Here is a 12,701-nt window from a genome sequence, read left to right on the forward strand (position 1 = left end):
GAATTATCTTATTTAAGGAAAGAATTCATCTTGATGAAAATTCTTCCTTAATTAAAGATATTATCTGTTAATTTCACAACAACACCCATGAAGGCTATCAAAAAACTCTCCAAAAAATACGCGCCAATTTTTATTGGAAAGGAATGAGGAATAACATCAGGAGCTTAATTGCGGTATGCGACACGTGTCAACGTCACAAGGCAGAACAACTCTCTTCGGCAGGCTTACTTCAACCTCTGCCAATTCCAAATCAGGTATAAGAATCTATGAATTTCATTGATAGACTACCTTTATCCAAACAAAAATCTACTATTTTTGTGGTTGTGGATAGGTTGCCTAAATATGCACTGTAACGACCCAAATCCTCATGGATCCGGATCATTAAACGGGTCATTACCCGACCTAAAATCATCCGAGGGTAAAACGGTCTTTTCACATTAAATTTAAATAATAAGGTCCAAAAGGGCAAAATGGTAAACTACTACAAATCAATAATTTGAGACTCAAGGGTATAATAGTCATTTACTTGCATCACACAATAAATAAAATAAGATCCGGGATAATATAGTCTTTTCGGTGGTCAAAATACAATTATTGCATTTTAGTAGGTCATAAAATAATTACGTGTAACCTCACTTGGGTGCCAAAGTGTAATTTAGTAATTACATATGTGACGTAAACCGGTTGACGTATATGCATCATACGTGCACTGGTTTGGGTTATGAACAGTGGTAATACCCACTGCCGAGATACCGGTCGACTTATGGGAAACCACACGTCGACTGGTTTAGAGAGTGTGCATCAATAACCCACTGACAAGATACCGGTCGACGTTTGGGAAGCCACACGTCAACTGGTTTAGAGAGTGTGCATCAATAACCCACTGACAAGATACCGGTCGACATTTGGGAAGCCATATGTTGACCGATTCTGGGTAATTCTCACTTCCACTTCCCACTGTCCTGTGCAAACCCATATATGCCAACTTTTGGTAATTTTCACTCACACCCTTACATTCACGTACATGTTTACATACATTTCAACACTAAATTACAATTTCAACAACCACGTTGTTAGTAAAATTTGCCCAATGGCCAAAATTACAAACTTATTTACATTCCCCAAAACTATGATTTTACATGAAATGGCCAAATATAAAATAGTAAAAAAATCATCTTCTAACAACTTTCAAGCTTGCGGAGGATTTTCATCCGCTATTTCCTTGCCATGACCTGAAAAAAATATAAGTATGGTGGGGTGAGCAATTTGCTCAGTAGGTGGCGCCTAAGACGCACCTCATGAGACCCCGTGAATCCAAAACAAAGAATAGGCCAATAGGAGTCGGGGTCATACAATGTAGGGGAAAATACAACATGGTTACCAATCTCTACACAATTAATAAGATGCAATGAAAATGTAATGCATGCCGATGTCACTCCCCATTTTCCCAATTTAATCATCGCTTTCAAATTGTTAATACAGCCCGCCCTTTGGTGACCCCGGAGCGACGCGAGAGGAGGATTGGCTAGTGTCCCTGACCCTTGGTACCCCCGCGGCGTCATTATGGGGCCCAGCTAGCTCAACCACGCTAGGGCGACTCCCTAGTCCCCTCTAGGCTATATTAACCCCCGGCCCTTTGGTACCCCCGCGGCGACTGGGTTTTCCAAAACACTTTCATCACATTCTTTCCCAAAACTCCCCATTTTCATTTCAAGAACAATTTCTTCCCTTCATGCAACCTAATGGTGTACATGCATGTCTCATGATCTCAATACTATAAAAATGAGGAATTTGACACAACACAAGTAAGCATGTTCTCATACTTTTAATATTTAAACAATAATTGATCATCACAAAATACGATAGGGCATACTTTCCTACAACATTCATAGCATGTGAACAATACAATAGGCATAACTCACAATATAAACATACTTTTCATATAGTACAATCAAGACAAGTCTTCACATATTCACATATATATAATCAAGACAATTCAGGCTACAATTAACATAATTAAGCATGCTATAACACAATTCATATAGATTAACTCACAAAGGTGCATGAATAATGTGAAATAGGAAGCCCCTACCTCAAATTGAGCAAAACCCTTAAAATGATCAAGAATTTTGAAATCCAAGGGAAGCACCAAAGCTGGAATTGCTTACACTAACGCGTAGAGCTCGTCGTGTTCTACGTTTCGCCTCAAACATCACTAAAAAATTCCAAGAATTGAGAGAGTTATCTTGACTCAAAGCTTGAAGCAAAAGAAGGAAGAAAAATGAAGATGAAAGAGAGGAAGAAGGAGAATAGAGGGGAGAGAGAAATGAGGGAGCAAAATAGTGGTCTCTAGACCACTTTTGAGATAGTGGTGGGCCCCACAGTTTCTTTTTATTTTCTCTCTTTTTTTTTTTTTTTAATCTTCCATTTACACCACATACACATATATAATGCACCACATACAAATACCACTTAATTCACATAATCTAAAATGCCTAAAAATGCAAATGGACCCAACCATCATCCCAAACGACAAACGTGAAAAGACATAAATACCCTTGTCTCTACAAATTTTCGAAAAAATGAAAAAGACTGAAAATTGGAAACGTTACATACACATTTTATTTCCCTTTCACATCCATACACCGCCATTGGAATCGCACAAGTTTTTTTTGATAATATTTTTAAGCTGCATGGAATGCTGACGATTGTTTGTGACCGTGATCCAACCTTCACAAGTATAGCTTAAGCTACCATCCTAAAATCGATGGCCAAAGTGAGGTGGTAAATCGAACGCTAATAACGTACTTGTGGTGCTTCACCAGTTCCCAACCAAAGAAGTGGAATAACTAGTTAGCTTGGGCTAAATATTGCTACAACACCAGTTAGCATTCAGCTATTAAAACCGAAGTTGTGTGCGGTCGACCTCCACCAACCTTATTATCCTACATTCCAGGGTTGGCTAAGGTTGAAGCAGTAGAGAGGCAATTAGTGGATCGAGATCAAGTCATCAAGGACTTACGGAATACTCTCAAGGAAACACAGTCACGTATGAAGAAGATTTATGATCGCTCCCATAAAGAAAGAGAGTTTATAGAAGGAGATTGGGTTTATTTAAAACTCCAACCTTATCGACAAACATCTGTATCATTGCGGAAGAATCTCAAGCTATCTCCTAAATATTATGGGCCATTCAAGGTTCTTAAGAAAATAGGAGCTGTGGCTTATAAGCTGGAGTTGCTGAAGGAATCCCGAATTCATCCAGTCTTCCATGTGTCCTTGTTGAAGAAAAAAATTGGTGAGCAAATTGAAGTTCAGACTGAGTTGCCCATGACAAGAGATGAAGATGAAACTCTCTACCCTAAACCACAAGTAGTTCTAGATCGTCGAGTTCGTAAGAGGAAGGCAGAAGTTCTCATCCATTGGCAAGGATTATCCCCTGCAGAGGCAACATGGGAGGACCTGCTAGCAATGAAAAATCAGTTTCCAGATCACGACCTTGAGGACAAGTTAACTTCTTTTGCTATTTTGTTGGTAGAGTTTTCTTAATTCTCTATGTTAGTTGGTAGAGTCCTCCCGATACTGATTTTCTGTTGTAAGTAGCTTCAATTTAAGTTGAAGGAATCATGAATGAAATTCTTTTTTCTTCTTTTCTTTTCTTCCCTTTTGGGTAGTTAGCTAAGAAATTTATTTATTTATTTATTTTTACTATTTTAACAAATTGGGCTTGTATCTCAAAGGTTAAGTGCTGCGGTCTCTTGGTGAATTTCTGGCCATATAGGAAAGACCCCCTTTCCCTCTCTTTTTCTTCCTCTACTCTTCATACCTTCCAATTTTCCTCCCTACCAAAACAAGATCTTAGATGTGGATGTCAGAAATTATATAGGAAAGCTGTTAGATGGCATAGTTCTCAACAGTTTCACCAATTTGATCATTCTGTTAACAGATGGTGCATACATAAGGAACTAGATAATATAGCAAGAAACAGATGTTTTGTTTCGGATGGCAAACAACATTAAACATGGATACAGAGTATCAGAAACTTAGGTAGTCAGACAGCTGCTCTACTAGCATTATATATAGTAATACAACATAAAATTCCCAATACTAGTAATTATTTAAAATAGACCAGGTCCCTGCTACTATCACACAGAATACATACGAAGAGGAAGCCGAGGCTCAACTACAGTGTCAAGTGGGAACTTTTTGGGTGTTGAAAGTCCAAAAATTTCCTCCATATTCAGATCCTCTACCTTCATATCATCCGGCAATCTCCATGTAAATCCGTGCAGAAGGTTGGCCAAACTCGATTGAATCACCTTTAGTCCGAGACTATAACCCGGGCACATCCTCCTTCCCGACCCAAATGGCAATAACTCAAAGTCTTGTCCCTTGACATCGATCGCCTTCCCAATGAACCTATCGGGGCAGAATTCGTTGGGGTTGTCCCACAATGCAGGGTCCCTTCCAATAGTCCACACGTTCACGAGCACTTGGGTTCCTTTGGAGATGTCGTACCCAGCTACCTTACAATCTTCTCGTGCTAGTCGTGGCACCAGCATCGGTGCCACCGGGTGCAATCTCATTGTCTCTTTGATGATAGCTTCAATGTAGGGTAGGCTTGGCATGTCCTTCTCTTTTACCCATCTCTCTTTTCCAATAACCCGGTCCAGCTCTTCCGTTGCCTTTTTGAAGATTTCCGGCTTCTTTAGTAGCTCTGAAATCGCCCATTCTACAGTCACTGCCGAGCTCTCAGTACCACCAGCAAGTAGGTCCTGTCGAGAAACACAATTAATTCAATTGACGTTGACTAATCCGAGTCCTATTTTGCTGTGAAATTCATCTTATTTAATAGTAAAGACTAAACCAAGTTGTACAAATGAAGTACCAGTACAGGTGATTTTGTAGAATGCATGAATAATACTTCCTCGGTCTTTCCAAAGGGGACTTTTAATTTGAGACGGAGGGAGAGGGAGTATATGTATAGAGAGACAATGATTCAAGGACCATAATTGATTGGTGGGTCCTGCCTGTCATCACTTTCTCCATAACATTATGTGGTGTTGGGATAATGCCAGTTCCATAGACAAGCCTAAAGCTGAAGCAGCAGGGGCATCTTAAAGCTATGAGTGGTGATGGGGAGTTGGTAAGTCTGTATCAAAAAAAAAATATTCTTTTTTCTTTTTGGTGGTAGGTTAAGTTTGATTCTGTCCAATTCAAGTTAACATTTTCCCAACTGATTAGAAATTTTCCTCCTGTGTTCTTATTTAGCAATTGAAAAAGATGGAAGGAAACAGAGGTGCTCTGTTTTTTTCTGTAGGGTAGGAAATAGAGTTGTTGAACTTGGGATAATAATAAACCTCTTATACCCCCCCCTCTCTCTCTCTATCCGTGTGTGTGTGTGTGAAGTGAGCTAGTGATTCTGATACTAGAAACAAAATTCAAGCAATTTTATAGAAGAACTCGTTCAAATTATGAAATGATCGGAGAAAAAACATCAATTGTCAATCCATAATTTATAGAAGTACGTGGCATGAATTACCTTGAATTTGACACTAATTTAATTCATCTTTCTCATACTCAATCTGATGCAAATTTGATTGTTTAAGATTGTATATATGAATTAGAAAATGAAATTGAAAGATACAGATCATATTCATACCTGAGTAAAAGCCTTGACACCATGCCTCTCAAGCTTCACTTCCAGGTCAGGATCATCAGCCAGCTGCAAAAGCACATCCACCATATCTGTAGCCACATAGTTCTCCACTTCCTTCCTCCTAGCATTGTGTTCATCCAACACATACTCCAAAAACCTATCAAACTTCTTGCTCAATGTCTTCATCCTCTTTATATACCCCTGCAAGTCCAAGAAATCAATCCAAGGTATGGAGTCACCGATGTTAAACACACCATTCAACAAGAACAGCTCATCCAACATCTTCTTGAACTCGTCCGGTGATACCACGTCATTGTCTGTCTCGTCCAAGTACCTCTTTCCGAGCACCATCCGGCTTATCACGTTCAGACTCACCGTGGACAGATGGTCCTTCAAAGTGACCGGCTTGCCGGAAGATTTATATAGGTCTTGAAGAAGAGAGTTCATTTCTTCGGTCCGGATGTACTCGTATGACTCGAGTCTTTTGACGCTAAAAAGCTCCATGAGACACATTTTCCGAGCTTGGCGCCAATATGGTCCGTAAGGGGACCATGTGATGTCGGAGTAGTTGTAGGTTGTGTACTTGCCGGCTGCATTTTTTGGGCGGGAAGCGAAAGTGACGTCCATGGTCTTGAGGAAAACCTTGGCCATGTCGACGGAGGAGCCGACCACGACAGGGAAGGACCCAAATTTGAGTTGCATTATGGGTCCATACTTTTGGGAGAGGCCGTGGATGGAGCGGTGCGGGAGGGATCCGATGAGGTTCAGGTTTCCGATGATCGGCCACGGTTTTGGGCCGGGCGGTGGGTTGAGTTTCCGGCGACGGAGGTGGGAGGAGAGGAGAAAAAGAGCTAGGGTGGCTATCCATGCTGCTATGTATGCAGCCCAAGTAGTGGGATTTTCCATTGGTACGTGGTTGTTGTGGTGGTGGTTGTTGTTTTGGAGGTTGGAAGTGGTGGTTGTTGTTGTGGAGGTTGGAAGTGGTGGTGGGAGATGAAGATGCACTGCAAATATGGGGATATTTATAGTGGAAATAAGAAAGAAAGTGGTGATGGTATGATTTGTTACTCCCTTATAATTGGTGTTACTATTTTTATTTTTATTTTTATTTTTTTTTATTTTTTTGGAGGTATTGTGACTGCTGCTTTCTGTCCCTGAGTACCATTCGTTTCATGGAAGTTGTTCCACTCTTGTCTGAGAGTGTGAACACATGCCCTGGTCCACTGCAAGTTGTTGTGGGTTTGTACAATCTTCAACAATGAATGAGTGAAGTGTTTGTAATTGTAATCATATGAATCAAGAAATGTATATTCTAGGTTACAATTTTTTTACTTGTGACATTTCATGACGTATTTATATTGGAGATTTAATTTTTAATCTAACCAATTTGATGGGTTGAGAAACTATTTGTACCCAAAAAAAAAAAAAAAAAAAAAAAAAAAAAAAAGAAAAAAAAAAAAGGAGAGGAGTTCGAACTCATTAGTAAAACTTAGGAGTGGGCGGGTGTAGGCAAAATGTACTTGCCTAACAAATAATAATAATAATAATTTATATATCAAAATTATAATAATAACTTAAGAAAAAAATCTTAAGTTTATATCAGTTGTACTATATCTTGATGTACTACCAGTGTGCTGCAAAACCATATTTCGAAATTTTGATTGTATAACATACAATAGATAATCCCAGTCCATGCAAAGTCTTTCATTTTTTCATTCTTTTCTGAAAGTTAGTGAAGAAAAGTCATGGAAACTAGTAAACAAAGAAAATTTCAAGGAAAACTCTGGTAAATTACACTGCACTTATCTTTAATTTAATTATTGTCCAACTTTAATTTTTTTTAAAAAAAGTCTATGCAAACTAGTCACCAAAGAAAACATAAAGAAAGACTCTGGTAAATTTCCCTGTAATTACCCTTTATTTTACCGTTGTCCAGCCTGAATCAAATCAAATGTGTGTGTGTGTATATATATATAATCAATATTATTCAAAGGTGTCATGACTAATGAGAAATTACAAGGAAGTTTAATATACCTACCAAACTTTAATAAAGGGGTCCCCTTTAAAATGAAAAATAGTCCAAACGCAAGAAACATGCAAGGAAGGGGGTATTAGTGCTTGACTTGTTGACTCTACTTTTTTTTTCAAACCATCATTTTCTTTTCTCATTACAACTTTCCTGGAAAAAAATTTACCCCCAACTTTGGACTTTCAAAATGGTTTCTGGTTGACCCGAGTCAATGCAGCCGGTGGCTCTCTATGTTCACTGGCTGACAATACTTCAACAATCAAACACTAACTTTTCAATAAAATTATTATTGCATAATGTATATATAATATTTTACTGAAAGCATATTGCAAGTTTCCACGTGAAAAAATAATATTGTATAACAGTACGTTCATTACAGTTGGATTTTAAAATAACATGGTCTGTTATTTTATCTTACATTTGTAATTATTATAAGAATGAGAAAAAGAGAAATATTAGTATATATATGTAGAGAGAGAGAGACTGAGAGAGAGGGAGAAATTTTGCCAAAGTTAAAGATTTTTTTTATTTATTATTTTTTATCAAAGATATTGAGAAGATTGACTGATCCAGGTTTGCTAGGTTTGTTGGTAATGTGACTTGTCTTTGTACCTCTGTCCAAAATTAAACATTGATAGTCTGTTTATTCAATTGATTGAAAGTTTTTTTTTTTTTTTAAGTTAACCCGGGATGTTCAAGAAAACACGAATCCTTAAGATCTCTTAACAACCCGATTAATCTCCGAACACCCGAAAGGGCGCCTCCCCACTCAAGCCGGATCCCTAGTCGCACCAGTTAAGTCAATGCAGGAATAGCGAATGTTAATCACAAAAAACATATAATAAGATTCGAACTCTAAACCTTAAACTTGTTAAATTTTAAAGTTCAACAAATAAGTCGTTAGGCCATATTCGAATTAGATTGATTGAAAATATGTTATATCAATGTGATTGTAGAAAAATCACATTTACTGAAATTGTGGAACATTTTCATTTACACCTATCATGTATGTTGTTGGAGTTTGTCCACAACCACCAACCAAATTGACATCAAATGTCAAATGAACCCAAATTACTTTTGCAACCCCATTGAATTTGGGTCCCAATTCAATTTGAAGTCTAAATCATTTTAATAATAGTACTCGGTCCTTACTATCACCGGTCTTATGAAATAGATGTGTATGCGTTTATGGGTAACATTATCATATGCTTGCATATTTGTTTGCTCCATGTGAGTGTGCACGGATATAGATTCTGTATGTTTATCATATTTTAATTATATATAGAATATAGATAATTTGTGTGTACGTACAAAGAGAGAGATGGGGGAGCCTCAAACCATTTCTTATTTTGGTAATTATAACCATTTCTCACTAAGCAACCAAAAAGCATTTCAAAAGACCTTAAGCTATACTTGATGGAAGGGAAATAAAACAAGAGTGAGGGTGGGAGGGAGGAAAGCGATGGAACAAGTTTTTGTTGTTTGGTATAAGGAAAAATTGGAGGGAGGTTAAGGATGAATGGATGGACGAGGCATCCTAGTCTAATATTCGAATTTTTTTTAAACGGGACAAGAAAGAAGAGAAAGAAATGATAAATCTAATATATTATGTAAAAGAGTGACATTATTATCCTTCATCATTTTATGAAAAATTACATAATAAACGTGTAAAGGTAAAACAAATATAAAAACCCCATTTGAGGAAGCAAGAAGAATGAAACAAATCCTCTAGCCTTTCTTGCTTAGGAGAAGAAACACTAAAAATGACTTTAGAGGCTACTTGTGTCTCTCTAAACTGCATCAGTGCGTTATCTCTCTCAAACAACTCTCAGTGGTGAATCGGAGTTGAAGGAAACCCTTAATCTTTGATTATATAATTAGTGTTCCACATTTAGGTGGGGGTAGTGGGAGCACCAATATAACAGTAGAAGAAATGTGCAAGAATTTTTTTTATTTAAAAAAGGGCATTCATAAAGTTTTAAAACAAGTGTTAGAAGATACTCAGTTATTGTTCTATTTTGTCTCATCGAAGCGTCACACCCTTCTCTCTTATACTTATTCAAATAAATAGAGAATTATACATTCGATTCACTAAAGAGCAAGGATAAATCATCCTCCCTTCCTATGCTCTTTTTCATCTATTTTTTCATCTCGTATCAAAACAAAGCATTAAAATATGAATGCTAGAGTATACTAAATAATATTGTTTTACATGATTTTTTTTATATTTTTTTTCCCTTTATTTTACATGATTGACCAAGGTTCGTTGGTATGTCACTTGTTTTGAGAAGGCCTTTGTATTTTATCAATAAATAAATAAAATCCTCCCTCAGACCTTTGTATTTGACCAAGGTTTTTTGGGATGTCAATTGTCTAGAAGTCTTTTGTATAATAAATTTGTTATTTTTTAATTTTTTTAAAAAAACCTTACATTATATATCTTAAAATAATACTACTTCGGTCAAAAAATAAACATATATTATCTTCTCGAATTTCAAAATTTTAAGAGCTAAACATTAATGTATTGTTTCTTTTTAAAGTTATAAAATTAATCCAACTAAGTATAAAATTTATTTGATTAATTTGACAAAAATTTTCAAAATATAAATACAATTTAAAAAATTTAATAGTATGAAGTATTCCGAAAAAGGAGGACAACCACTCATTTTAGAACATCCAAAACAAAGGGAATAATTATTAAGATGAACTTATTCAAATGAAAGTGTGAAGTCAATTATTGCGGCCATTTTTTATTTACACCTAACAAGTTTGTCGAGTTGTCCACAATTACCAATCGAATCAGCGTTAACAAACTAAATTATTTTTGCAATCCCCACTAAATATATAGATGTTTAGGCATTTAATTAAATGGGTATATACACATTATCATATATGCTTGTCAAAAAAAAAAAAAAAAAAAAAAAAAAACGCCGGAGGAGGAGAAGAAGGAGAAGGTTCCTTTTAGTTGTCTACTAGGCTCTCTCGGAAAAAGTCTAGGATGTGTCGGTCATACCAAACTAGTGTACGAGGAAATTAGTGATATGTCCTTTGTAACTTGAGAGAAGAAAAGTCACTTGAAGAAAAAAAAAATTTAAAAAATTAAAAAAGTTTTAGCCCGACAATGATTAATAGATAATTAGAAGAGGGAGAAATCAAATCTAAAATTAATAAGATGGAAGCACTTAAAACTTAATCCTTTTACCAGCCGTTCAACACCATCACAAAAGATTTGCAATGTCTCCCTGCAATTATAGAAGTTATCATCGAAACGTGAATTCACACCCAACAATCACACCATCAATCTTTGTTTGCATATATGCCTTGCAAGTTGTACATATGATATGACGTTACTTTCAATTATTAAACTAGTGTACGGGGGAATTATTGACTTGCAGCAACTACTGCCCAATTATTGATTTGAATATGCTATAATATTACGGAGTATTTATTTTTTTATATTTTATTGTAATATATATTCGAGGTTGTAAGTGCCAAAAAAAACTGAAAGACATACTAACAAAGAGAATTATGTTATTGCTTAGGTGCAAGGCCTCTAGGGCTAAATAATCCCAATGGTGGGCTTGGTGGTCTTGACACGTGTTTGATCCCTGTTGGTTAATGGCTTGCACACGTTTTTTTTTTTTTTTTTTTTCCCTCCACAAAGGCCTTTTTAAGTCAGCGTAGATGAAAGCTTCAATGGTGGTTGTTGAAATCGTGTAGTCATGCAATGCTAGAAAATATAAAAAAAATTCATAATACCTACCGCTAAAAACTTATTATTAGCTCATATAACCTTGTCAGACCACATTAATTTCTTATATTAAAAGGAGATTTTATAAATTAAAAAAGCTTCAAGTACTTAAGTGCATTCACCTGACTCTTAGAATATGTTTGGTAAAGTGAAAAAAAAAAAAAAAAATGATAAATTTAGTTAGAAAGAAAAAGAAAAAGAAAATGAGAAGATAGTGTTCATTCTTTATTCATGTTTGGTTGACTAATAAAGAAAAAGAAAACAAATGATAATAATCATATTTGAAAAAAAAAAATACTATTTTAATGAATTTACAACCATACCCCTTCTCATGTAATTTGTCATTTACAAAAATAAGGGCAAATTTAATATTAACAAAGATTGATTAAAAATATTAAAATTTTCATTTTTTTTCCTTTCATTTCCTTCCATTTTTGGGAGAATAACAAAAACTACTATTTACGTCTTCTTCCATCCCTCTAAATCCTCTTTTTTTTCTTTCCTTTTGATCCAACATTTCCAACTAAACACACTTTTTATTGTCTTCCGTTACTTTTCTTTTATTTTTCTTTCATTTCCATTCTACCAAACTGGCCTTAAGTCTTGGAAACATTCTCCACAAAAATAAAGTTTTTTAAAGTTTAATCTTTAGAGCATGTCCAGCAGTCTGTTAAAATACTCTTTTGTGTAAAATATACACTGTCACGTGTGATATGTAATTTTTTTTTTTTTACACCGTTACATCATCATATTTCCTTTTTCCTCCTTCTTTCTTATTCTATTAACAAATCAACTATATATGAAGTAAGTTTATAAAAATTATGTGGGATCCAAACATGACACTGTTGGTTGTTATTAGGGTATATATTTTTACATAAAATGTATAAAATTACCGTTAAAACTAAAAATAAATAATCCAAATTTTTTGTGTAAATCTATTATGACATATCAGATTTATAGAAAAAAAAAATTATATATATATATATAATTAAAATTTTCATAACATAGAAAAATTAGAAAAAGTAGTTATTCAATGAAAAAATTAAAAAAAAAAACTACTTTTTTTTTAATTTTTTTCATTATGAATTATGAATGGAAAAAAAAAAAAAAAATTTAATATTCAATGAAAATTTGCTTTTTTTAAAATTAAAAAAAGTAGTTTAAAATAAATATTTAGCTATTTTTTTTTTTTTTTTTCATGTTTTGGTCCCTTTCCATGATAGCTACGTACTTCTCAACAAATTAAATTTTGAATAATATAT

General features: G+C 35.1%; 1 protein-coding gene across 1 annotated transcript; it reads right to left on the reverse strand.

Annotated features, from left to right (window-relative positions):
* Positions 1–3,975: 3,975 nt before the first annotated feature.
* Positions 3,976–6,708, reverse strand: LOC132282952 (trimethyltridecatetraene synthase-like). Its single transcript, XM_059784797.1, has 2 exons — positions 5,663–6,708; positions 3,976–4,775 (listed from the first exon to the last, which is right to left on the reverse strand). Exons 1-2 carry the CDS (start codon positions 6,563–6,565, stop codon positions 4,146–4,148), a joined length of 1,533 nt encoding a protein of 510 aa, XP_059640780.1. The 5' UTR covers positions 6,566–6,708; the 3' UTR covers positions 3,976–4,145.
* Between the last annotated feature and the right edge of the window lie 5,993 nt (positions 6,709–12,701).

This window comes from Cornus florida, unplaced genomic scaffold (assembly GCF_030987335.1).
Source record: "Cornus florida cultivar Cherokee Brave unplaced genomic scaffold, ASM3098733v1 CherokeeBrave_3.0.0_Hap2_Chr11, whole genome shotgun sequence".
Classification (NCBI taxonomy): domain Eukaryota; kingdom Viridiplantae; phylum Streptophyta; class Magnoliopsida; order Cornales; family Cornaceae; genus Cornus; species Cornus florida.

Coding starts and splice junctions, on each gene's coding strand:
- LOC132282952 (XM_059784797.1), bottom strand. CDS start 6,565: ATGGAAAATCCCACTACTTGGGCTGCATACATAGCAGCATGGATAGCC. Junction 4,776..5,662: donor GTGTCAAGGCTTTTACTCAG/GTATGAATATGA, acceptor GTTTCTCGACAG/GACCTACTTGCTGGTGGTAC.